This window comes from Hypanus sabinus, chromosome 19 (genome assembly GCF_030144855.1).
Source record: "Hypanus sabinus isolate sHypSab1 chromosome 19, sHypSab1.hap1, whole genome shotgun sequence".
NCBI classification, from domain to species: domain Eukaryota; kingdom Metazoa; phylum Chordata; class Chondrichthyes; order Myliobatiformes; family Dasyatidae; genus Hypanus; species Hypanus sabinus.
This window is the reverse complement of record NC_082724.1, coordinates 38775527-38801008: the sequence shown is the minus strand read 5'-3', so window position 1 is coordinate 38801008 and position 25482 is coordinate 38775527. Positions and strand designations below refer to the sequence as shown.

The window sequence follows — 25482 nt, the reverse complement described above, 5'->3', positions numbered from 1 at the left end:
GGACCCACCCTAATGATCTGCAGGGAGCTTAAACATGCAAGAGATTTTCAACTCTTTCTATATCTTTGTTAATTAACATTTAACTACAGTTTGAAACAGAATAAAGTAATTGATTAAGTTATTGAAATTAATGAAAATAATAAAATTCTTTTTGCTGATGTAAATTTATTAAAGCATTATTAATAAAAATAAACAATAAAAAACAAAGCACTTTATTTACCTGTTTATTTTCTCACTCTTTCAACATTTGCTGATTATTCATTCATACCAGTTATGTGCTTTTGATGCCAATCATTACAATACCATGGAGCTGCAGTTATTATGTATTTTTTATGTGTATTTTACAGTTTGCAAAAAAAATGGTGCTTGCATGTGGTATGAGGGAAAAACTATGTGTCTTTCAGCCCATAGCTGGAAAATTATAATTTCTCAATAATATAACAGCTTTTTGTAGTCTAGTGAGTGGGCTTAATGTGGGCCAGTCCTGCTGAGTTCCTCCAGCATTTTGTTTGTGTTAGTCTAGATCTCCAGCATCTGCAGAATCTCTTGTGCTTAATGTTTAAACTGCCTACAATTACAGAACTCAAACCATAGCTACAAAATTTATTAACAAGATTTTTGAGCAGTTTTACAAAAGTGTTAATCCTGAGAACTTTGCCATCTTTTGAAACAGAAGGCAGCTAAGATCCTTTGACTCCCTTTCCACTTTCAGTGCTGATCTCTTTGAAGATGATGCCATTCGGCATTTGCTGAAGTATGAACCTTGGTGGCAAAACATTCAGAGGGCAAAAGAAAATGCCGAGGAAACAAAGACTGAGGAAAATGATTCGACAGATTCAAGAGGACAGTGCGGTGAGTGGCTGATGGTGTTTAATATTATCCAACAGAGAAGCTGATCACTAAAATTTACCCCTTTCTTGTTATTGAATGCCACACTTAATCCAGCTGAAATTCTGGACGGGTAATATTCCAATAATAGACGAGAAGGAATTTAAATTTATACTCTATGCCTAAATGTATTATTATAAATATGGTCCATAATTACTTTGTGGCCTACATAAAGTGCATTGAAATTCCAAAATTATATTAATCTATTTTAAATTATTCATTTTCCAGACCTTGGCATGCCAAACAGTAATTAATTGCACCTACTGGGAAAGCTACTTAGTGTAATTTCAAGCCCTCAGCTGTAAACTTTATTGTGAACTGACTTGCAACATTACAAAGCAGATGGTTTTAAAACAAGCAATCTGCTACATGTGTAATGCTCAAGTGTTCGACCAATTTTCGAGTCTTCCTTCCAAGATTATCTCAGTAGCTGCCAGTGAAAATAGCTGAGGAAGAATATTGTGATATTTTAAAGACACTCTTAATTTTATCTCAGTGAATGGACTAAATAGTTTTTTGAGTTGTATCGTGGAATATAAACTGGAATTAACATGGAAGTTACTAACTGATCTAATGTGATAACATTCCAAACTCAATAGTAGAATAACGATGAGAAATAAATTCTATTGATTGTCTTGTGTATTTATAAAGGAGTGGTATTTAAAAATCAAATAATGGAAGTTCAAACATTACTTATTATATGCAGTATTGAAATTGGATAATTAATTTAGTAATAGTGTGTGCGCTATTATTTTATTTGATTTCCAGACTAAATGTTGACATTAAGATCTCCTGCTACAGTGGATGCACTTGAAGGCAAACTGTTTTTTAATTGTATTTGCACAGTGCTGAAGATTAGAAGATCAGATTATGTTTCATCCTTCATGCTTGAAAACAAGAACGAGAATTTAAAAATTGTTATTTTATCAGACTGAGAGCCAGAGTAGTAGCCATGGGTACAAGTGATGGTCCAACATTTTCATCAATTATTGTGATATAGTTTGCTAGCAGAAGTGATTGACTGGATAAGTTTTTGTTGATTTTTGGACACTATGCCACCTTATTGGGATAGGAGACTGTTTTCAAACAGTTTCTACCTAACATCATTGGTCTTCACGAAGGGTCTCTGCAGGAAATGTCAACTGTTGACACTTCCGTTGATGCTGCCTGACCTTCTGAGTTCCTCCGGCATTTTGTGTGTTGCTCTAACTAGCGTCAGTTGTTTGCATTGGTATGGCCATTGCGATCTACACTGTGCTTAGAGCAAACAGTTTTTATGTAGCATCAGTTGTGTGTGCTTGTGTTATACATTTGAGGGGACACGTGCCGATTCAAAAAGCAGTCATTTATGATCATTTTGGTTTTTATTTTGACTGTTTTCCGGATGACAATAAAGACATTACCTGCATTAGGTGTCTGCGCTGATCTTGTTCATTTATAGACAATCAAAGGAACACTGAGGCCATGAATTCCTCTGTTGAGAATGATTAGGAACTAATACACAGTTTTATAATACTTGTGTTCATATTTGCTCTGTATTTCATTTAAATGCATAATTTGTTACTTAGTTTGTCTTTTTTTAATACCTTTTAACTATTTCCATAAAACTTTGGCTAATTGGGCCAAGATGTATTGGTCCCAATGAGTCCCAGTTATCTGGAATCCGCTGTGTTCTCCAGATAATTGGTTATCTTGCTTACTGTTCTGGATAAATTGTGAAATTTGAAAATGACGATATTCATCCAGCAGATACATAAAGTCTAAATTCACTGAAATAATTGCTAGTTTAGTGTAACTAAACAAAAGCAACTTTTAAAACAAGCTTTAATTAATATCTTACAAAGCTCATTGATGCATTGAGTAAAATCCAATTCTTTGCTTTCAGTCAAATTCTCCGAGGATGAAAAGGAGCAGCTGCGAAAATTCACCAACAGAAACTACCTGCTGGATAAAAGCTCTTGTCAAATTGCCTTCAGCAGCCTGGTTGACATACTGCTTGCCTATGCATATGAAGTCCGCAGCACTGAAGGGGAATCAAATGTGAGCCAACCCGCCCATTCGAATAGTTGACGTTTTTTAAGTAGAAAGGAAAGAGGAAGTTTGAGCTCCTTATAGTGAGTTCTATCACTGTTGGTGTATTATTTTCTGTTTTTTTTTCTGATCTTTCATGCCTGCAGCTGATATTGGGCATTACAAAGTCAACATCAACCAATTCATTTTTCAACTAACTGCTATTCAAGTATTTTTTCAGGCTTATAGTACTTATTGCAAGTTTGCTCCTTGTTATGAATGACTTGAGTGTGTTTCAGTGTAGAAAATCAGCAGATAATCCCATTCCACACCCATGTCTTGTAATCTCAAACTTCAAGTGACATTGGTATGAATTATTATGCTTACCAGATCAAAGTGATTTCATGTGTTGATTGAGAGTTTGTGTGAATTACCAATATACTTGAACCTCTGGTTGTTGTTTTTTACAAGACAGAAGAATGCTATGGTAAAACTGGATAAACCGGCACTCTCAGGACTTTGCTAGAGATTGGCAGGCAGAGTTTCTGGAGTGTAGGATGTAATTTCTCCCTATATAACACCCTAACAAGCCTACCCAAGTTCCTGACCTCCTTTGTTTCCAGCCCCAATTCCATTTCCAGCTACATACCTGACTTACAGTCTGCATCCCTGGTTCACATTAGTGAGCCAAATTCAGGATCAGGAGTTTTGAGCAATTACAGACTATTTTATGAGTTTTACTGTACTTTTATAACCATGGACTTCATTCATAAACTCAAAAGGGGGTGTGCTGTTCATTCATTAACTCCTTCTAGCAGCTTCCCTCCCACATCCAGCCCACCTCACAAACTTCTGCATTCCATGCAAGTTACTGTCCAATCAGTTTAACTTTATAACCTTATCTTGTTAGTGAGCTCCTCTGTTTTCTCACTGTTACCTTTTTCAGACCGAATCGTCATGGAACATCTGGAAACTCAGTGGAACACTTTGTTGGCTTGAAGTAAGTGAACTGGCTTTTAATGCCTTTTGTGTTTCCTAGCATTTGGAAAAATTATGCAATCTACGAGCGTTCAGTTATGTACATTGGCCAAATAAATGTTCTGCCTTCAATACTTTCCCCTTCTGTGATAGTGGTTACAAGGTCATAAATGAATATTAACGTGATATAAGTCATTGATCAACGGGAGTGACAGATGGCAAATGCCTCTTTAACAGTTGGATAGAAACCAGGAGAGATACATTGAAGATTGGTCATGCTTTCATTATGAACTGTTATGAGGATTGCATAGTGCAGTGAGAGACAGTTACAACTGTTAAGTTGTTTGTTGGCTTTGCTTGTGAATTCAGTTAGCTGCATATTTAATTGTATGTTCATTGGCCCCTGAACTGCCAGGATTTCACCCCCCCCCCCCCCGCACCGAGTATTGTTCTCTCTCTCTCTCTCTCTGAGGATAAAGTGCTACATGCCCAAGGCTGCCAGCTTTTGTTTTATCATACCCAAGTGCTTGTTCTGCATGTGTAAACAAGGTTCGTGATTGTTGGCAAACTGTCTGACTGTGGCAGGTTCACTTATGTCCTCCATTATCCTTACATTTAGTTGTACTTTTGGATTTTAGCAGATGCTTTGTTCATGCTCCATATCGCAGCCATTCACTCAAGCAATCCCCTGCTTGATTTTAACTTTGCATGCATTGAATCTGTAATTTACCACCGGTTAGGAGTGAAACAAAAGCACCTGTTTTTATAATTTACCAGAAGGAAAGTAAGAGCACTAAGTTCCCTTTATTTATTCTGCATGAAGTTCAAATCCAAGTTATGGGGGCACCAAAAATATTCTTTAAAGCATTTCACCATCTGTTGAGTTACCAGTAGGTTGGAGCAAATTGATTAGCACATGTACCTTGTGTACTTGAAAGTCAGAACCTGGAGCATTGGAAGTCTCTTTGATTTGAACGATGCTTACCAATCAACAAAAGGTTTCCTGAACTTGAGTGAATTGTTAAATCCAGACTTCCTGGAAAATCTTCAAGTACTGATCATTTTCAGAATTAACACTGAGGTTGTACCTTGTTTTACAATGAGGATCTATTTGCTTGTAAGTACTTCCTTGATACATGAGTGAATAAGAGAGGCCATGATTGTTGATTGGAGAGATTAAGTTCGAGTTTATTTGTCATTCAACCACGTACATGAATACAGCCAAACAGCATTTCTCTGGGGCCAAGCTGCACACCCAAATATGAAAGCAGAAAAACATACAGTCACAAAAAAAAAATTTAGCCCAGTGCCTGACTCACATGGCCAGTAGATTGATGGTGATTGGGATTGGTCCTGGAGCACTGTTTCTGCAAGAACAAGCAAGCAGCAGTTTCTCATCGCACAGTAGAGCAGTTGCAGACAAATGCAACCCAGCGTATCGTCTGCCGAGCGCACACTGAAGGGCAGCGTTGACGGGAGGAGCTAGCACCCAACCCTCCAGGGATTCCAGCATGCCGACAAGGACCTCTGCTGTCTCCCACACTGCCTCCAGCCTCTCCTCTCTCAAGCATATACAGCAGCCAATACCACGGATGAGGGCCTGGTCCGTGCGACACCTAGAGATAATGGATGATTTTTTAACCTCATTAACCCTTTCCTGAACTAGCCCAATATCCTTTGATAAGAATAACAGCTAATAGTCAATTGGTTTAATATTGTGAATATTCTCAGTGACTGAGCCTTCATGGCCCTCGGGTTGAGAATTCCAAAGACTACTTGCCCTGTGGGTACAGAGTTTCTTCATGTCTCTGTCCTGAACGGCTGACCCCTTGAGATTAGACTGTAGTTCTAGACTTCCCAGTCAGGCAAAGCAACAACTATACATCTACTGTGTAAAGCACCATAATAACTATTCAATAAGATCTGCATCTCAATGTATTTCTGAGGTAAGGCCAAAGTGCTACTTTTGTCTGTTTCTTAATACAACTGAATTTTCATTTCTGTTAAGTTTCAAGAAAGAAATTGTTACCCATTTTCATTGAGTGAAAGTTATGCTCAATATTCACAAATCTAGTTATTTAAAAAGTGAATAATTTATAGTGTCATGATACATCAATGTTTTCAGCAATGGATTTTTGTTTTGTTCAACATACAGACTTACCATTCTCTTCAGGAAGTCGTCATATCCTTCAGCAGAAGAGTTTTGTGTTATCCGTTTTACCGACATTTCCACTTGGCTCTGAAAGCTGTTGAGGATGCAGTCTTAATACTTCAGTTGGGTAAGAAGTTTTGGTGAAATTAAATTGAAAATCCTAGTCTTAATATGGATTTATTGTTATAACAAGTAGAATAAACTTTGGTTGTGGAAATTGTGTTTGTTAGTTATACTCTTCAGGTTGAAGTGGCCTGCTGCTCTCCAGCCCACCTCCTGACCTTTTCAATCTGGCTCAGTGTTTAAATCGATAAAACAGTGAGCCGTTCCTTGCTCTCATTCCCGGGTCCTGTTGCTTCAGTAATCCCTCAGGCCCTCACCTCGATTCAGCCCATATTTGACCATTCCAGTTTGGCCCAGTGCTTAATTCGATCAGTCATCAGCTTGGTCCTAGCTCTCAGGTCTGTGCCCCACCACCTCAACCCTGGTCTTTTCAGATCACCTCAAAGTCCGCTCCAGCAGCCAAACATTAGCTGATTCACCTCTCTCAGGCCTTGGCCCCAGCACCTGGATTTGGCCCGTACGCACCACACCACAACCGTCCTGCACCTTCGAGTCTGCAGTTCACACTGCAAAAATGCCAGGTTCTACAAGTAGTTCAAAAGTTCAACTCCAAAAGAGAAGTTATAGGATGGAAGTTTTTAACTTGTTTTCCATCCTTTAGTTTCTGTAGAATGTACTTCTGAGAGACTTGAATACAGAAATCCTGGCCTACTTCAATACAAAACCTCTTTAATGTAGTAATGTAGTATCTATCAAAATAATGGTTTCAGAAAGCTCATTTCAAGGCTTGTTTCAATAGGTACATTTAATGTCAGAAATGTATATAATATACTGTAGCGATGTACTACATACAGAGCTAGAGACGACACGCAGTCGGTAAGCCGTTTCGAGACTAGTTTATTCAAACTTCGCGGCGCTGGCATTTAATCCCTAGCGCCTGCCCTCTCCGGGTGGAAATGATGTCAGAGGTGCATTACCAAAGTCTCCCCCTGCGCGCTGGCTAATTGTGAGCCGGTTTGCCTGCGCAGAAAGTGGGTCGCCACAATACATCCTGAAATTCTTTTTCTTTGCAAACATCCACAAAAATGGAGGGGTGCCCCAAAGAATGAATGACAGTTAAATGTTAGAGTATCAAAACTCTCCCCCCCAACTCCTCCTCCCAAGCAGCAAAGCAACGACCCCCCCCACTAGCAAAAAGCATCTGCACCCTCCACCGAGCACTCGTGTGCAGCAAAGCATCAATGAAGACACAGACTTGCAGTACCCCAAAGTCTACTCGTTCACCCAGTAATTCGACATACCACAGGCTCTCTCTCTCTCTCCCTAATAAAGGAAAAAGATGTATCCCTGCTTCACAGCAAGAGGGGAGACATAACAAAATAACTGGCTGATTTATAGTGTTTAAAAAGTCTGTTGCATCGCTTTTTCCGAGCTCTGTGCCCAAAGAACTCAGGTCTCTGGGCATGCAGCCAGCTGCTGCTTTCAATCTTCCATGTACTCCCATGATTCATCAGGCGGCGGTACCGACCTTGAATCCGCCTGTCTCCAGAGCCACGGAAATCCGGCACCCTGAAGGTGCACCAGTCTTCCAGGCTGCATCCTTGGCATATCGAACAGCGGTCGGTCGTGAGGCCCTGAGAGTGGGTCCCATTTCTGCAAAGAACCAAAGTCAGCGTGCAACTCCAGGTCACGGTCTTCAGATGAACCCTGAAAAGGGGGAAAAAGGAGCTATCAGAGATACAAATAGAGCTATTTCCAAAGATGCAAGCAAAGAAGTTGTCATTAGGGCCGCCATCCTAAGCTCCGTTCTTTGAGTTTCTCAAAGACTTAAATACATTTGATTGAAGATGTTCCTATTAGTAAAACTTAAAGTGTGAAAGAAATATTTTAGCTTTTTAATGTCATGAAACCGCAGAATTTTGTTGTTGCATTTCTGTGGAATCACATTCAAGACATCATCTGTAGATATTGTATAGGGCACATGGATGACATTTCCACAGCAACCTCCCCTCTTCAGCCTTCTCCACTGCCAGGAAGCCAAATACAAGCCTCGTGTTCCATTTGGGTAGTCTACAACCCACAGCAAGAACACTGAATTCTCTTCCTGCCCCCTGTCTGTCGAGCACTCTCCTCCTCGCCTGCCCAGTTCCTTCTACACACATCCAACCCACCCCACCCACCGCTCACCCAGTTTCTTTTCCCTCCTCACCCCACTCCCATCACTCAAACATCCTTCCCGCTGGAAGAGTGAACAGGAGGGAACACCCCCTACTGTTCTTATCTGCCCAACCCAATCTCCCAGATTAGGTTCCACACTCCCATCACATTCCTATCGGATTCCCCATCACCTGTTGCCTTTTTTTGCCTCAACCTGCCACCTCCTGGCCTCTGTTGCAATTTCCGTCCATCCCTCCTTCATCTGCCTCTCATCCCCTAGATCCAGCTTTACTTGCTGACTTTTGCCCCACCCCTTGCCCTGTTTCCATTTTATTTTACTGGCTTTCTCCCCTCAGCCAGAGGGGGAACCTCCACGCAAAATGTCGCCTGTCCATTTCCCTCTGCAGATGCTGCCTGACCTGAGGTGTCTCTTCTCCTTGGCATTGATGACACCAGCTTTACTCCACCGCCATGTCTCTGGAATCCTCTTCTTTCTCAGTGTTGTAAAAGTCTTGGCTAAACTGTAGTGTGTTCTGTTAATTATTGTTAATGGAGAATCTGTCACCTGTAATTTCAACTACAAGATCAATCCCAGGTTCGGGTGGCAACTTACTGCTTGCTTTCTGACAGTCCAAGTGAATAAAATCCACTCTTGGCCACATTGAGTGCGACTGAAAGACAGCGTCCAATGCTGGAGAGTGGGGGGGGCGGGGGGGCAGTGTTGCTAGAGGTGGAAGTGGGAGGAGCCCAGGCAAGAGCAGAGTCCATAAGCTCATCAGAGTGAAGGCCACATCTTTGGCTGTGTGCTGCAACGCCTGGCTGGCAGTGCCATGGTGCCACATGAGGGCCTGTTCCCACCTGCCAGCTTTGCACATCGGTGCCAGGAGCCTAGTGGGAGAAAACCTGCTTACAAAAATCAATAAGTACTCTTCATTGGAGCCAGTCCAGTCTCTGATGCGGTTAATCTGTTGTGCATGTGAGGTCACAACAGCCCTATTCATAATGTTTGAGAGACCACACTTTGTTTTCAATTGGCAAATGTCTCAGCTTTTCTGTTTGTAAAGATCAATTCAAAAGTTCATTCATTGGTTTGGACAGATATGTAACTTCAAACACCCATAACAACTCTGTTGCTCGCTCTGCCAGCTTCCCCCTTCACCACTGCCACAGCTCTGCTGCTGTTGAAGCCCTTTTTCGTATGTTCATTATCTCGTGTCTCAATTATTCTAATGTTTTCTTTTATACACCATCCTACAGGCTCCACCCTTTCTCCTATTAAGATCAGCTCATCAAAACTCTTTATCACTCATCAACATTAAATTTTAGGTTCTGATTTTTAAGGTGAACCCCCTTCGGTACCTGACGGTTAATCATTTGGCTATCACCATCTATCTGCAGAGCTCCTTGCAATCCTTGCATGGCCTCCTCCTTTCATATCTTGACTTCTTATGCATCTATGATTCTCTGGCAAACTCCTTCCCTGTCTCTTCAACAAATATGCCTTGAAGACTTGACTGATTTAATCAAGCTTTCCACTGCAGTTTCGTAAAGCTCCTTACATTTTTTATAACACTAAAAACTGTGAATATAATTTATCTTGATTTGGTTGTTTGTAGAAACAATTCGAAGCGCCAGTAGACTATCCTGAATGAGCATATGATTATTAATATTCAATTAAAAAATAATTAAAATCTCAGTTAAATTTCAAAACTAGATGTCCAATGTTGAAAGCAATGTTTTGTATTGAATTTGGAGTTCTTATGGCTTATCTTTGTTATAATATAGCCAGATATATTAACTTGCTCAGGGTTTTAACAAAGATTTTAAAATTATGAAAGGCACGAACTTTAAGTTCTTGTCTTAAATAGTGCAAGGCATTCATTTAATTGTTGCAGAAACTGAAGTTTATTGTATCAACAAAATAAGTTTTATCTTGGACTGAGCCATACACAGGCACAGTCAGAATTTTAGTTTTAAAGTAATAAAGATAATCTGTTTGCAATTTCACAACTACAAGCAATGCATTTCTATTTTGTGTCTTGTGATTATGAAAACTGTGTCTCTAGATGAGATAAAATCATATATTGTACTCAGCATAAAAATCACTTATAAATGATCCTTCAGTCATATAAATTTAACCGCATTTTGAACAATAAAATCTTCTGCCATTCCTCCAAGAACATGAGGTGTGCCAGATCCATTTACGCCTGTCCATATCCCTTCAAGAAATAGACCACAAAGATTTGTATTTAAACTGTAGAATTACATGAACTGAAGACAAATCAAGTATGCATGTTTCACATTATTATTTGGCATCATTGCCACGTTGTTAGTATGTGTGCCTTTGTTTTAAGGTTCTTTCAGGAATTCTGCTGTGAGCTTGAGGCAAAATGTTGTTCAGAATATTGAATTTCACAGTTGGATATTTTGTTTGAAAGCCATGTACTTTTTTCCATGAGACTCTGAATCAACCATTCGATTGTGGGCACAGTGTAGTCTTGCAGCCTGTCTGCATAATCCTGAGAACTTGCTTGTATTGACTGATGATGGAGCGCCCTCTGCTGTAGCTGTCCATTCCTCTTGCAGTTTATCTGAGCGACGACTAACCGTAGAAATGTACTTTGAGCTGCTTGTTGAAATGTTAACTGCTTTCATGTGTATGATACTTCATAGAGTTTGTCTGGCATCATTTGAACTGAAGCTTGAGAGGCAGAGCAATGTTATTTCAAGAAGTAGAAAAATGGAGCAGAAAAGATGTGCATGTATGTTGTTACTAATTTGTGAAAGTCATCCTTTAAGTTATTTGGTTCCAATTGGATAAACTGCTTTTCCTAAGTCAATATTCATTGCTATGAATGAATGTGTGCTTTCATCTGTGGGTGGAGAATCTATAGAGTGTAGATTTCGATGGGTGAGACAAGGTCAAAATACTGTTAAAAATACCCAGTTTATTTTTAAATTCAGTGATCTCCTCTGATAGTGACTGGGATCATCTATTTGAGAATTTTCTTTGTTTCATATCTTACAGTGGTTGGCTGAAAGTTATACACTGCTTACAGTTAGTCAAAGCTAGTATATTGAAATTAGTAACTAGGCAAAACTATAGTTAACAAGTGTCAGTAGCTGGGCTATGAGGTAATTACTCAGTTAATGAATAAAGCAGGCCGGGCGTTTGGCTGTAGTATATGGGAGCTGTTGGAAACTACTGAGAACATTAGTGATTGCAAATGGCATAAGTGCTTGTAGCTCAGAGGCTCGAAAACCTCTGTATTTCTGACATTCAGCACTGATGCATCAGGGAGTATCTGGTCATCCCAACCCCTACTTGCAATTAGAGTAAATATTGTTGAATTGGCCAAGTATTGTGGGAGAGGAGGACTTCACTATGAGTGAAGAATGGTTGGGAATCTGAGAGGTCACGATGCTGAAGCCTTTGGCCTTGTACTTGTCCTAAAGGGAAGAAGTGCTGTTAGTCAGGTTGATAGGAGTAAGGAATGGAGTGAGGATGGGTAAGGATACCACAGCACCCATGGTGCTGTTCAAATAGTAGGAATGAAAAGGAATTCTGTAATGACGGGGTAATATAGGTGGTGAGCTGGATAGCGTTCTCTGCTGCTGAGAGTGTTTATCCTAAAGGCTGGGGTCTTACCCAGTGGCAGAGTTAAGACCATTTTCCAGGGCTGGAGAAGATCTAGAATGTGAAGAGAAATACCCAGCTGCCTTGGTCCATGTGGGACTCGGCAATAAAGAAGTAATTCTGTTGATGGTGTATGCACCCCGACAAGAAGCAGAGCCACAAAAGTAATACCTTTGGATTGTTACCTGAGCTATATGCAAATTGAAATGAGTCATCACAGTACATTTATTATACATACGAAGTACATTTATTAATGCAATAAACAATTCTGAGATTCGTCTTCCCACAGACAGCCAGGAAACAAAGAAACACCATGGAACCCGTTCAAAGAAAACGTTAAATACCCCACACTCAGTAAAAAAGGCAAATGACAAAAAATGAGTGAAAAACATAGAATATAAAACATCAAACCACAAAGTCATTGAAACAATCTAGGAATCTACAGTTCAGTTAAGTTCGATGTCAGGCTGTATAGATTGTTGCAGGCCGCAGAGCCGGTCACTCTGATCAAAATGACACAAATTAGCAATTTTATAAAAAAGGAGAAACCAGAAATACATAGAACATGAAATGTAGAGTCTAACCCACAAACCCCGTTAGTTAAACCCTGCGCAAGACCCAAAACTCTGGCAGCATTGAGCGAGGGGGAAAGAAGCCAGTCAGAGACAGGAAGCTTCCTCCAGTAGCAGTGAGAGAGAGAGAGAGAGGCTGGTCAAATGCCAACAAATGGCGCTGAACAACTACTAGCCTTCCGCCCTTATCCCTGTTGATTTCAATCTTGCTTGACGCTCTAATCGGCAAGAAATGGAGTCGATCATGGGCTCATCCCCGACCTCCAAGCTTCTTGGCCTCTAGGCTGCACACTCCGCTTGAAACCTCACCAGAATTCCTTGGAGATGGCAAAGTGCCAGATTGCTCAATTGGCTGAAAAACGCACCATCAAAATGTAAATCACAGGTTCCAATTGCATGCAACTTAGTAACAGAATCATATTATAAATAAAAAGAAGTAGTTTCATAAACTGAAGGACATTGCAGCTGGTTGTGTTGTTCACTGGCACCATCTCCTTCACGATTAAACGAAGAATGGTAAATGGATGGCTCAGAGGCTGGAATAAGAGAAATATGTTTTCATTCCTGAGCACTGATACCATTACTAGAGAAAGAGGGAGTTAGTATCTTCAGGTAGGCTTCACTTGAACTGAATTTGTACCAGTGACCTAGAGAATTGGAACAAAAAAATAACTGCAGATCAAAATAGTTGAGGTGGGAGATGATTCAGGTGAGAAAAAGCAAGAGAGGGCAAAATGTGTATTGCTGACCAGAGTGTGCCAGGACGTGGCAGAACATACAAACGTATCTGCAAGTAGAAAAGAAGTGGTAAAAAAAGACAAAATTGGAATTCTGCTTATTTCAATGCACTTTGATTCATAGCAAGATAGAAAAAGTAAAGGCACAAATAGAAATAAGTAAGTTCAATGCCATGGCCATTCTGAGATGACCAATATTTCAGAATGTGTGACTTTTTCAGCAGGCAGAATCAATGAAAAGGAAGGTTGGGGGGGGGGGGTTAATCACCCTGATATTGAAGGATAACCTAAATGGAGACAGGATCTCTCCATAAGGTTGAGAAGTAGAATTGTTTTGGATGGAGATTAAAAACCCTGGTGTAAATCAGCCCCAAAGAAAATGGGATATAAGGAATAATGTAATTTGTGATATTAGTGGTGTCTGTAACAACGGTGGCACAGAGTAAGCAAATCAAATTAGTACAAGTACCACAGAAGGTGAACTCATGGGTGGTTATCCAATTTAACCTAATTAACCTAACTGAGCAACAAGTGATCTTGGTTTTAATATAGTGCAATGAGAAAGGGCAGTTTAATAATTTTCTAATGAAGGGACTTCTAGTGAACAAGATAATTTTGTATTAAAGCAGAAAATGATTTGGTTCAATCTGAAAATGGGGCCTTAAATCTAAATTAATCAAATTATGGTGGTCTAAGATTCAAGGTGTCTATTGTAAACTGGGAAACAAATTGAATGATAAGCAAAAGATAATATTAAATGATTGGTATATAATTTACTATAAACATGGATGCTTTTTAAATGCAAGAGATTCTGCAGACACTGGAAATCAAAGCAACACACACAAAATGCTGGAGGAACTCAGCAGGTCAGGCAGCATCTGTGGAAGGTTTCTGACAAAAGATCTTGGCCCGAAAGGTTGACTGGTTATTTCCCTCCATGAATGCCGTCTGGCCTGCTGAGTTCTTGGAGCATTTTGTGTTTGTTATCTACTTATACACATTGCGTAAAGAAAGCAAGCTTGAGGACTGAGGAAAGTCTTACAGTTCAACCAAGGAAATCCTAGTTATTGATAAAGAGAAATCATAGAATAAGTGAATAAACCACTGGGCAATAAAAAAATCAATTTTAGATGGTGGGGTGGGGTGGGGGGGAGAATCAAGAACACATGTGTCACCTTATTCAACCCTGAGATATTTTTTCTTGGCATACACAGTAAATTCAAGAAATGTAATATCAATTCAAGTCAACTTTTATTGTCATTTCAACCATAACTGCTGGTACAGTGCATAGTAAAAATGAGATATTTTTCAGGACCATGGTTTACATGACACTGTACAAAAAACTAGATTGAACTACATAATAAAAAAAAAACACAAAGAAAGCTACACTAGACTACAGACCTGCACTGGACTGCATAAAGTGCACAAAGCAGTGCAGGCATTACAATAAATAATAAACAGGACAGTAGGGCAAGGTGTCAGTCCAGGCTTCAGGTATTGAGGAGTGTGATAGCTTGGGGGAAGAAACTGTTATATAGTCTGGTCGTGAGAGCCCGAATACTTCAGAGCCTTTTCCCAGACGGCAGGAGGGAGAAGAGATTGTATGAGGGGTGCACAGGCTCCTTCATAATGCTGTTTCCTTTGCGGATGCAGCGTGTAGTGTAAATGTCTGTGATGGTGGGAAGAGAGACCCTGATGATCTTCTCAGCTGACCTCACTATCCGCTGCAGGGTCTTGCAATCCAAGATGGTGCAATTTCCGAACCAGTCAGTGATGCAGCTGCTCAGGATACTCTCAATACAACCCCTGTAGAATGTGATGAGGGTGAAAGACTGTACCCACTGACAGACAGCCAACCAATGTGCTAAAAACACATTGATGGTTAACTTTTAAGGCCTGTTGGGTAGGTGGGGTGGGGTAGGTTTGGGGGGGGCAGTGGCAGTCACTCAGATAATTTGTGAATTGACAATGCTCGAAATGACAAAAGCTTTCTGTTTCAAGTGTTTAGTTAACTGACTTATATTTCCAATGCGGTGCTCATGCCACTTTTAAAATGACTGCCAGTTCACTCACGTATGTCCTCATTTATTTGGGCCAGGAAACTACATAGTCAGAAATGACACAACAGTGATGCAAATATACTATGAACTGGATTATAGTTGGAGTTATACACAGCTGCAAAGAAACTGATTTGAACTGGTGGGCTGAGGTATTTTCAATTAGCATTGAAGAAAAGTGCTCCACATTACAACAATTGAAAAGGATGTTGAAACCATTCCTCAAACTGTCACTAATTAAAGGAAAATAAAGGCATTTCCATTGAACAACTGTCTAACAATTGATAAAGCCCTGAAGCCAAGGATAACATAGAATTTGGTCTCTGCAGAGTAGATGGCCATGATGTCATTTCCTAACTGTTAAAATGTCTATGATAGTTGTCTGACTATTGGAAATAACAGTAATTATGCTTCTGAGGTGGATTCTGAAATGAATGTTCTTTTTTTTTGCCAAGTTAGATCCTCTTGGAGCAGGACAGGACAATATATTGATGTGTGTTGCAGCTCAGAACTGTCTGTGACTTGCATTTTGTGTATTTAAAAGTGTGAGCTCTACCTGGACCTTGTGAAAATTGAAATGAAATGTGCATGATCTTGTTTTCCTGAAGAGTCAAAGCAACTGTGGCATTTCACAAGCCTACAGTTAATTTGTATGTGTGATCTGTTGAATGAACTCTGCTTCTGTAGTTTTACACATACACCTTTAGCATTATTTATGTATTAGAAAGTTTTCTACTGTATATTCCTGTGCTAGAAAGCTGAATGCACTTCTGCCTTTTTTGTGCTTAGGAAAAGTAATCACCAAAACATTGCTTTATTTTGTTTTGTTGGAGATTTATTGAGAACAATGAAGATACTGAACCTCAGTTCTACTTAACCTTATGATGCTGATCGTCAGTTTTACCGCCCATTTTTCACGCAGGAGCCCTTGTGACAGATACTTAGTTCATGCAGGTATCGCAGCATGTAACTTGACTTGAACTCCACAGTCGCATCACTTCCAGCAAGAGTAAACCAGATCGTGATGAATGAGTGGGAAGCTAGGTTTGTTTCCCCTCCATGGCACAGGGCTGTAAAGAGAGGCTTCTAAAGCTTAATAGTGGTACAACTATCATCAGCTAGCTCAGCAGAGCTTTACATCCACTGCAGATATTACTTACCAACAAAAGAAATGCAAAGAACTTATCAATATAAATAAAAATCACAATCGAGTTCCCTGAGTAGGAATTGTCCATCTGATCCTGTGTTCAAATCCCTGGAAAATGTACCAGGGATTTGTGTTAAAATGGGCTGTGACTCATGCCCACCGCACAAGTTATTTTGAGATAGATCTCATATTTTTCTGATGTAGGCAATACATGGCTGCCCTGAAACATTCTGCTCAAGAAGAATTCACTCAGAGGTTTACGGTCAAATCTGATGTAAGAGAGCAATGGGTAAATCAATGAATTGTTGGAAGAACGAAATCTTCCCTTAACAGTGAGCTTCAAGTCTGTTTAAAAAGTGAATTGGAACAATCGTTGATGGATGAATTAGAGTGAAATTTGGTACAGATGGTGATTGGATTAGAGAGATAGGAAACTTGGAAATGTATGAAAGAAAGGTAAATCTCTTGACAAGAGAGTTGTCCTAACTGAGCTCAAGAGATTAATTGGCTTTGCTTTAACAATTATCACAATATACAAAAAGGCTTATTTATAATCTTTAACTCACAATGATGAGTTTAGTGGCCAATTATTATGAATATCGAGCAAGTAATGGATGGCTAAGGCCGCTGCCTTTAGTCCAAAGCAAATCAGGAAGCAAAACAAATTGAGCTGAAGTTTTGAAACTCTTCATATTTGTCATCATTCTCTAAATTTCCTGATAGATTGTCCATGTTAATAATAAATTATGAATGCCCTATTCTTTTAGTAATAAGAACGTTGATCATTTTGACAATTTATCTCGGTACACTGGATGCACTGAAGGATATGATTATAATGAGTTTTTTTTTAAGGTAATATTTTGTGTGCAGCTTTCAAATACATGATAACCTACTGAAATGGATTATTATCAGAAGTGTTGCAAAGGAGAAATCTCACTTGAGATAAACGTGTTCTTCACCTTCCTTTGAGCCAGAAGCTCGAGGAAGCCTCAGTTCAATGTCTTGCCCATCAGTACAACATTCCATCCAAATACCTCTTGAAGATTTTGTCTGGTGTGGGGGATCAGCACTGAAGCAAGGTTTGAATACACAAACACTTGAAGTTTTATGACAACCAGAGACTAGCAACATGCAGCAGCAAAAAATTAATTTTGTGAGATGGACAGAATAAATTTTAACTAAAGTATTAATGACCTGGATGTGGGGGTGGAAGGGTGGGTTGGCAAGTTTGCAGATGACACAAAGGTTGGTGGTGTTGTGGATAATGTAGAGGATTGTTGAAGATTGCAGAAAGACATTAATAGGATGCAGAAGTAGGCTGAGAAGTGGCAGATGAAGTTCAACCTGGAGAAGTGTGAGGTGGTACACTTTGGAAGGACAAACTCCAAGGCAGAGTACAAAGTAAATGGCAGGATTCTTGGTATTGTGGAGGAGCAGAGGGATCTGGGGGTGCATATCCATAGATCCCTGAAAGTTGCCTCACAGGTAAACAGGGTAGTTAAGGAAGCTTATGGAGTGTTAGCTTTCATAAGTCGAAGGATGGAGTTTAAGAGTCACGGGGTAATGATGCAGCTGTGTAAAACTGTGGTTAGGCCACACTTGGAGTACTGTGTCCAGTTCTGGTTGCCTCACTATAGGAAGGATGTGGAAGCATTGTAAATGGTACAGAGGAGATATACCAGGCTGCTGCCTGGTTTAGAGAGTGTGCGTTACAATCAGAGATTAAGGGAGCTAGGACTTTACTCTCTGGAGAAAAGGAGGATGAGAGGAGACATGATAGAGGTATACAAGATATTAAGAGGAATAGATAGAGTGGACAGCCAGCACCTCTTCCCCAGGGCACCGTTGCTCAATACAAGAGGTGAGGGGTGGAAGTTCAAGGGGGATATTACAGGAAGATTTTTTACTCAAGAGAGTGGTTGGTGCGTGGCATGCACTGCCTGAGTCAGTGGTGGAGGCAGATACACTAGTGAAATTTAAGAGACTACTAGACAGTTATATGGAGGAATTTAAGGTGGAGGGTTATATGGGAGGCAGGGTTTAAGGGCCGACACAGCGTTGTGGGCCGAAGGGCCTGTACTTCGCTGTATTGTTCTATCTTCGAAAGTACTGGCAAATTTTGATTATAATGTAACTGAAAAGTTCATAGTGTTGGAAATCAGGAGTTTTGTGGGAGGACCAGAATTACACATGCCAAAGCCCTTAAAAATGATTCAGTGTACGTGGAAGTCTTGAACTCAGTGTGTGGTTTTCATTGCTGTCAGTCTGAATGTGTTCCGACAGCAGAATCCCCATGGAGTGGTGACAGCTTGCCGTTTTTCAATGGGGAATCCAGATAAAGAACGAAGGTTAGCGGTTTTTGAAGTAATTAAATTCATTTAATTATTTCAAGTATTTTTTTTACTTTAATTAGCTTTAAAATGTTTTAAAGATATGGTTAACCTTTAATACTTTTAAAATATTTTGTGGAAGTAAGAGACTATGAGAGACATTCTTTTTTGTTTTTCATCTGTACAACAAAAACTACGCTTCAGAAATTATTAAATTTGTAAATCATGAAGTATTGAGGACGTGCTACAGATGTATATATTTCATTTTATTTTCAATTCACACTGACCAAATCTGGCCAGAGGTAACATTTGCAGAAACATTTTTCAGGCGGGAATGCTAAATATATTACAGAAAGATCTTTATTGATTGATATGTTAATTGATAAGTCTCCAGGAATCCTTTTCCACTGAGATCATGACAGTGTTCTTCATGAGCAACAAGCACTTTACAATTAATTTTTTAGTAGCTTTCCACTTGAAACCCCACTGCCTTCACTCCCAGAGTCAACTGATCAAACTCACACCTCCAAGTGGCATTAAATCACTTTTATTACCTAGTCATTCTGTAACTTATTTCAATTTAGCCGAAATGTGACCTCCTTCAATGACCTTGGTATATCCACCAGAGTTCTCATACTTATCCAATGGCCTTAATCAGGGAACATTCTGGCAGGAAGCATTCAATTAGCTCAGATTGATAGTTTTCAATATTGCATAGGAATATGTACATTTCAGTGAGTCTGATGTGAAGGTAGAAAGATGTAAAGAATCAGAATAAAGTTTAGCCATTAGCTATTTATTCATATGCAGCCTTTGGACATGCCAGATTAAAGTAAACCTTGGATGCTTTACAACTATAACTTCATAGTATATGTAATTGTATGCATTTGCTGAGAATTTTGAGTCTATTCCTTGGGAAGTGATCTTTTGACGATGAAGAATTATGTTGAAGTTGTTTTCAGCATTTTCAGCTTGTTTTCTCTAAGGAATGGTGATTTATGATCTGACCCTCAACATCCCCTTTCTGTGCCCAATAATTCCAAGGAGATACTTGAAACATGTCAGAGCTAATGATACTTATTAACTGGTTAATGAAGGTTTCAGTAAGGCAGCAAGGAAAGAAAGGTACAAGTTAGTATACCAAGTGCCTGAAATACATGAAAATAAAAGTATTTAACAATTTGAAAGAAATACTATAAGTGGCCGGCAAATGACTTTCATTACTTCCCAATATAATTATTTTATACATTTTCAGGTACATAGTAGGTCACTGTTCATCGTGCATGGCAGTTCATTCCATTTATAAGATTCTTAAATTCAAAGAATATATGAATTAAGTGTAAGAATATCCCACTTGACTTCTATCATTTAATAAGATCCTAGCAGATCTAATTTAACTGCAAATCCACATTCTTGTCTTCTCAGTAACCTTTCGCCCTCTTGTTATTAAAATTCTGTCGTCTTCTGTCTTAAAAATATTCAAGTCATTGGTTCCACTGCCCCGATAAAGAAAATGTGAATATCGTAAGGAACCTCTGTGGTTAACAGGTGATCATTTGTTTTAAATGATCTCCACACTCACTCTTTCATTGCCTCAGTTTTGTGTTTTCAATCAAGCACCCCCCCACTGTCATAAACTCCAGGGGATAAAAGCCTGGCATGTCCAACCTTTTCTCATAACTCACCTGTTCTAAGTATTAGTTTGGTAAACCTCAGAACTGCTTTAAACCCATGAACATTGTGAAAATATGTCTGCACAACAAGCATTTATTTTTCCACTATAACTAATGATGAAGCACCTTATCAAATGCCTTTATCTAAATGTGGAATGTTCACCTGCACCCTCCCTGTTATCCACAGCACAACAAACTCCAAGTGATATTTGTCAGTCGCATTTTCCTTTCACCGACCATACTGATTTTGCATGATTACTTTGAATATCAAAGCGCTTTGCTATAATGTCTAATAACAGCATCTCACATTTTCTTAAAAGCAGATGTTAAGTTAATTAGCTTCTCCCATTTTCATTCTTTTTCTGTGAATAAAGGTTCTACATTTGCTATTTTCGAATTTAAAAGAACTTTTCCCAATCCTAGGGAATTTTGGAAAATTAAAAGCAACGTGTTGACTTTCTTACCAGCCTTTTTAAGTTCCTATGATGAAGTCCATTAGGACCTGGATACTTGTGAGCCGCAGCTCCAACAACTTGCACAGTGCTCCTTCCTTTGTGATTGTAAATTTCTGAGTTCCTCCTTCCCTCCCTTCCAACTCCCAATTTACAACTATATCTGGGATGTTATCTTTCCTTTGCAGTGAAGATGAAACAAAATGCTTTTCTCATTCTTCTGCCATATTCATGTCAGTATGACAGATTCCATGACTTCCATTTATTAAACCATTCAGGGTTTCTGTATTAGGCTTCAGTAATGAATATTGTTTTATAGTACAACTGACTGAGATGCAAGTTACATTGTACTATGTAAATGTTAATGAAAATAGCAGATTTATGTACGGTTTTCTGAAAGCATTTGTGTTCTCTTTTACATTAGGTAAGTCTGCTGTTTTGAAATGTTTGCTGGCCATCCACAAAATCTTCAGGGAAAGTGACCCTGCGTATCTCTTCAATGATCTTTACATCACAGACTACTGCATTTGGATCCAGAAAGTGAAGTAAGTATTGTAATTAAGACATGTGCAACTGGGTTATCACAACAAACTGCAAAGATGATTCTATCAGGCAGCCCCCTCCACCCTACTCCATTTTACACATATGATGATATCTCATTGAGTTAGAGACCTAGTTAAATATGTATAAGGAAATGTTAAGTGCCTGATAATATATGTCATCTTAGATTTTTTTGTTGTGTTATTTTATCTGGGATTTTTAAAATACCATCATCCAGTTCTCTATGTTGAAATTCTGTTCCAGTTGCCTTTTCTTCTTGATGTCAATTTACTGCTGGCTTGAAATCCTGTCAGAAATTTTGACCTGTTCTCTTGGCTGCACAATGTTTTCATGCAACACCAGCGCTGGAAACTGTCATTTTGAGCTTCATATGTATAATGATGCAAAGGTCCTGAAATAAAACTGAAAGCATCACAAGTAACTAGACAACAGTCAAAGGTTTCATACAGGTTGTCAGATTGTTAGAGAAAGGAAACTGAGACAAAAGTGACCGCTTTGGAAACCCATATGTAAAGTCTATGCAAGCAGCCTCCAGTTTCAGTTGCTGTCCATATACTGGGGTGTGATTATGCACCGAAATACCTTAGAGCCTTACAATGAGGATGAAAAGGTCAAGAGGAGGTTAAATTATTCCAAGAACCAGGAAACGGCTGTATGCAAAATATAAAACAATGCAAAGCACAGGTTTTATTGCATTGTGGTTAGTATCAGTAATGTTTAAATTTATTCATAAATTCTTGGTACAGCCAGGGACATTCATTGCCTTTTCCTAACTTTCTGTAAGAAGTTGAGAAATGAACTTTGTGGAGTTCCAATGCTTGTTCCAGTATTTTGACCAAAGAATGTGAAGGATCTGAGATTTATTTCCAAGTAAGAATAAATGAAACAGTAAAAGCTTTGAAGATGGTGACTCCTACACATTTGCTTTCCAGGTAGCATGTGCCATCATTTTGGGAGTTGCTATCGAACAAAATTGAGTTTGGTTCTGCAGTGTGCCTTCTACATATAATAAAATATAGTCTTGGTGCCAAGTGATGATGAAGAGGAGTTGACTTGATGGATCACTTGGCACTGAGAATTTTGCTTCTGACTTATTGCAGCCACAACTTTAAGTTAGTCTAGTTTTGTTTCTGTCCAGTGGCAGTTTGTTTTCACCTGCTCACTTAGCCTATCTATATCCAGTTGCAGAGTGCTGATACTATCACGACATGCCATCCCACCTTTTTTATATCGTGCACTCTTCCTCCTCTTATGCTTCCTGAATTTAAAAAAAAATGTGCACCTATGTACAGATTCCTTTCTGTGAATACATTCTCAAAAAACATTTAACGAAATCATCAATCATGATTTACCTGTCACAAAAGCATGCTAACTTGGTTTGATTATATTAAGCTTCTCTAAATTACCAGCTATCGCTCCCTTGATTATAGAGGTCGACATCTTGCTGACAACAGATACTAAGCCAAAAGGCTTACTGTTACCTTTTTTGTCTTTTTTTTGTCTTCTTCCCTTGATCCATGGGATCACACGTCCTGTTCTCCTAATCTGCTTGTATCTTCTTGGAGCTCACTAAGTCTTGAAAACTTCAACCTACCTTCACAGCTGCTAATTTAAAACCTTCATGTGTTGGGCATTGGAGCATGGTGATTTATCTCAGTTTTTCCAAAACCTTGTCCCTCTTGATAGTGATCTCAGAAGTTTTCCCATGTACTATAAACTTGCCCATCAATTTTTTTCAGGAAGTTTGCTGAGTTTGTAAAGACATGCAAACTCAACTATCTGCCTTATCTTTGATTCCTGTTAATAATTCCCAATGTTGTTCCCTGGGAGTCTCACACTTGAGCTAGCTTCTCATTTGTGAAATGAACATTTCTGGGTATATCTTATCCACATTCGCTTTCTGGATGCCACATTGGCTCAAGTTGATTATCTAGCTACTCTTGCTCTCTCTCTCTCAAAGACACAGAAATTCTTCCCTTCTTATTGTACTGCTAGAGGACACCCAATAGTAATATTGTTGAAGATTTCAGAGGGTAGGTTGATAAACCAAAGGTATTATTATTGTCCTTTTTAAACATTTTTTTACGATCGCAAGACCCTGCTGCACATTAAGAACTCAGAGTACTGCAGGTCTACCCTCTCAATGAGTTGCTCATAGGTGGAGAAACTGAAGGAGTTGGACTTGGTGTGGATCACGTGCTGCTTGCATCGGACAGTCAGAGTTGGTGCACAGAAGAGTGTGCAGTCTAACAGTGAGTGATCGCCTTAGTCGCTGTTCTTGTGATCATGAGGCTCTGTTAGATATTGTTAATGTGGAAAGCTGCAAGTCCAATCCACTGGTTTATTGGCGGACACTGGGGGAGCTGCGTGGTCTAGGTTGTGGCAAGGGCTTGGTTACGAGCTGCTATGTTATGTGTTTGCAGCCACCCGGGGGGAGGTGTTGAAGTCGGTACTGTCCTCTGATGCTTGCTTGGCAAACGCAAATGTATTGGGTTCAGCTGCAGACTTGGGTCTTGGACTATATTTTTTTTGTGGGACTGTGTTTTATTGCTGCCTTATATGTGCTATGTGTGCTGTGTATGACTGTTAGTATTGTGTTTTGTACCTTGTCCCCAGAATAACATTTTGTTTGGCTTAATTCATGGATATTCACGTATGGTTGAATAACAATTAAAATTAAACTTGAACTTGAAATACCAGGAAAGCAGTAACGATGTACATTAATTGCTCATTATTTTGACAAGATTAATGATGTTTGCGCCTTGTTTCTCTTGGTATAGAAAATTAATGCTTACTTTAGCCTTAAAGATCGAACTGCATAGTTCTAAGTTCTGCAAAATTCTCACGTAATCATTATTCTGCACTTCCATCTGCTTCCTGAAAATGCATTATTTAAAGTCCTGAACACACAGTTGGATGGCAAGGAAGATGTGGCATTTTTCAGTTAGATTAGGGATACTTGCTATGGAAATGATCCTGGGATGTGACACATGTATGGAATAACTGGGGTTAGAGAGCACAAAACTACTTGAGAATTTCTGGATGGTGACACTGGCAGCATGATGAGGCGGTCAAGATGGGGTGACTATTGCCAAGCAGCCTGAGTCCATACCAACTTAATTTCTGAAAGCATGAAGCACTTTTCCAATTATTTATTTAACCAGCCAAGCTGAATATTTTATCAAGAAGCATGATCATAACAGGTGATCCAGTTTTGACAGATATGTCAAGAAAAGGCATCAAATTTTAATTAGTCAATTTAATCTGGTAGTTCCGTTTTAACAACTAAATAATATGGCAAGTAGGGTTGTTTACATGTTTTTCTCTTCCCACGTGTCTCTAGAGAACATAGTCTGCAAGCTTTTGCGTTTGATAACTAATTTGCCTGAAATTCCCAAGAGTGTCTTGACTATGTTTCTAACATCTGAGATCCCAAAGAATGAATGTTTGCACTGTTTTCCCCTAACTAAGCACACCTTGTTAAAGAGTGGGATGAGCACCAGTCAAGGCAGATTTATACTTGTGCGTCGCATCGACGCCGTAGGGTGATGTGCACCTCTCCAGAAAAGGTACTCGTGTTGCGGCGATGCAGACTGCAACAACTGTGATTGGTCCGCTTGGTAGCATCATATTTGCTCCTACGCATTCCGGTCGCTTCTTCTCCACCATATCTGTACTTCGATGCAAAATAGATGAACCAAATCGTCAAATCCACCTGCCGAAATGCAAAATGTTTGAAATGCATTTCCTTGTCCATGTCGCTCATGAAGAAACTCAACATAGACCCGCATCGACAGCGCTGCTCCCTATAGATGCTGTCTGGCCTGCTGTGTTCCACCAGCATTTTGTGTGTGTTGTTGCCTGTATTTTGAATGCCAGTTTGATTGCCTTTTATGTTATTACTCCAAAGTATGAGCGAAATTTGTTAACTAGAATTAACGGAGTTAAGCACGTAATTCCCATTATGTGGATAAGATCCATGGTCACGGGTACTAGCTTAACTGATATTCTTTTCAGGAATTGTGAATACGATGGAGATTTAAAAGTGACTGGCATAGCCATCACATA

At 39.4% G+C, this 25482-nt stretch overlaps 1 protein-coding gene across 1 annotated transcript in view; it reads left to right on the top strand.

Annotated features, from left to right (window-relative positions):
* shq1 (SHQ1, H/ACA ribonucleoprotein assembly factor) overlaps positions 1–25482 on the top strand; it is a 138167-nt gene that overhangs the window by 75360 nt on the left and 37325 nt on the right. Inside the window, exons 7-11 of the mRNA XM_059944336.1 lie at positions 713–852; positions 2774–2928; positions 3845–3898; positions 6032–6155; positions 21278–21398. Of these exons, the coding sequence (XP_059800319.1) occupies positions 713–852; positions 2774–2928; positions 3845–3898; positions 6032–6155; positions 21278–21398 (594 nt within the window). The remainder of the gene's footprint in view (positions 1–712; positions 853–2773; positions 2929–3844; positions 3899–6031; positions 6156–21277; positions 21399–25482) is intronic.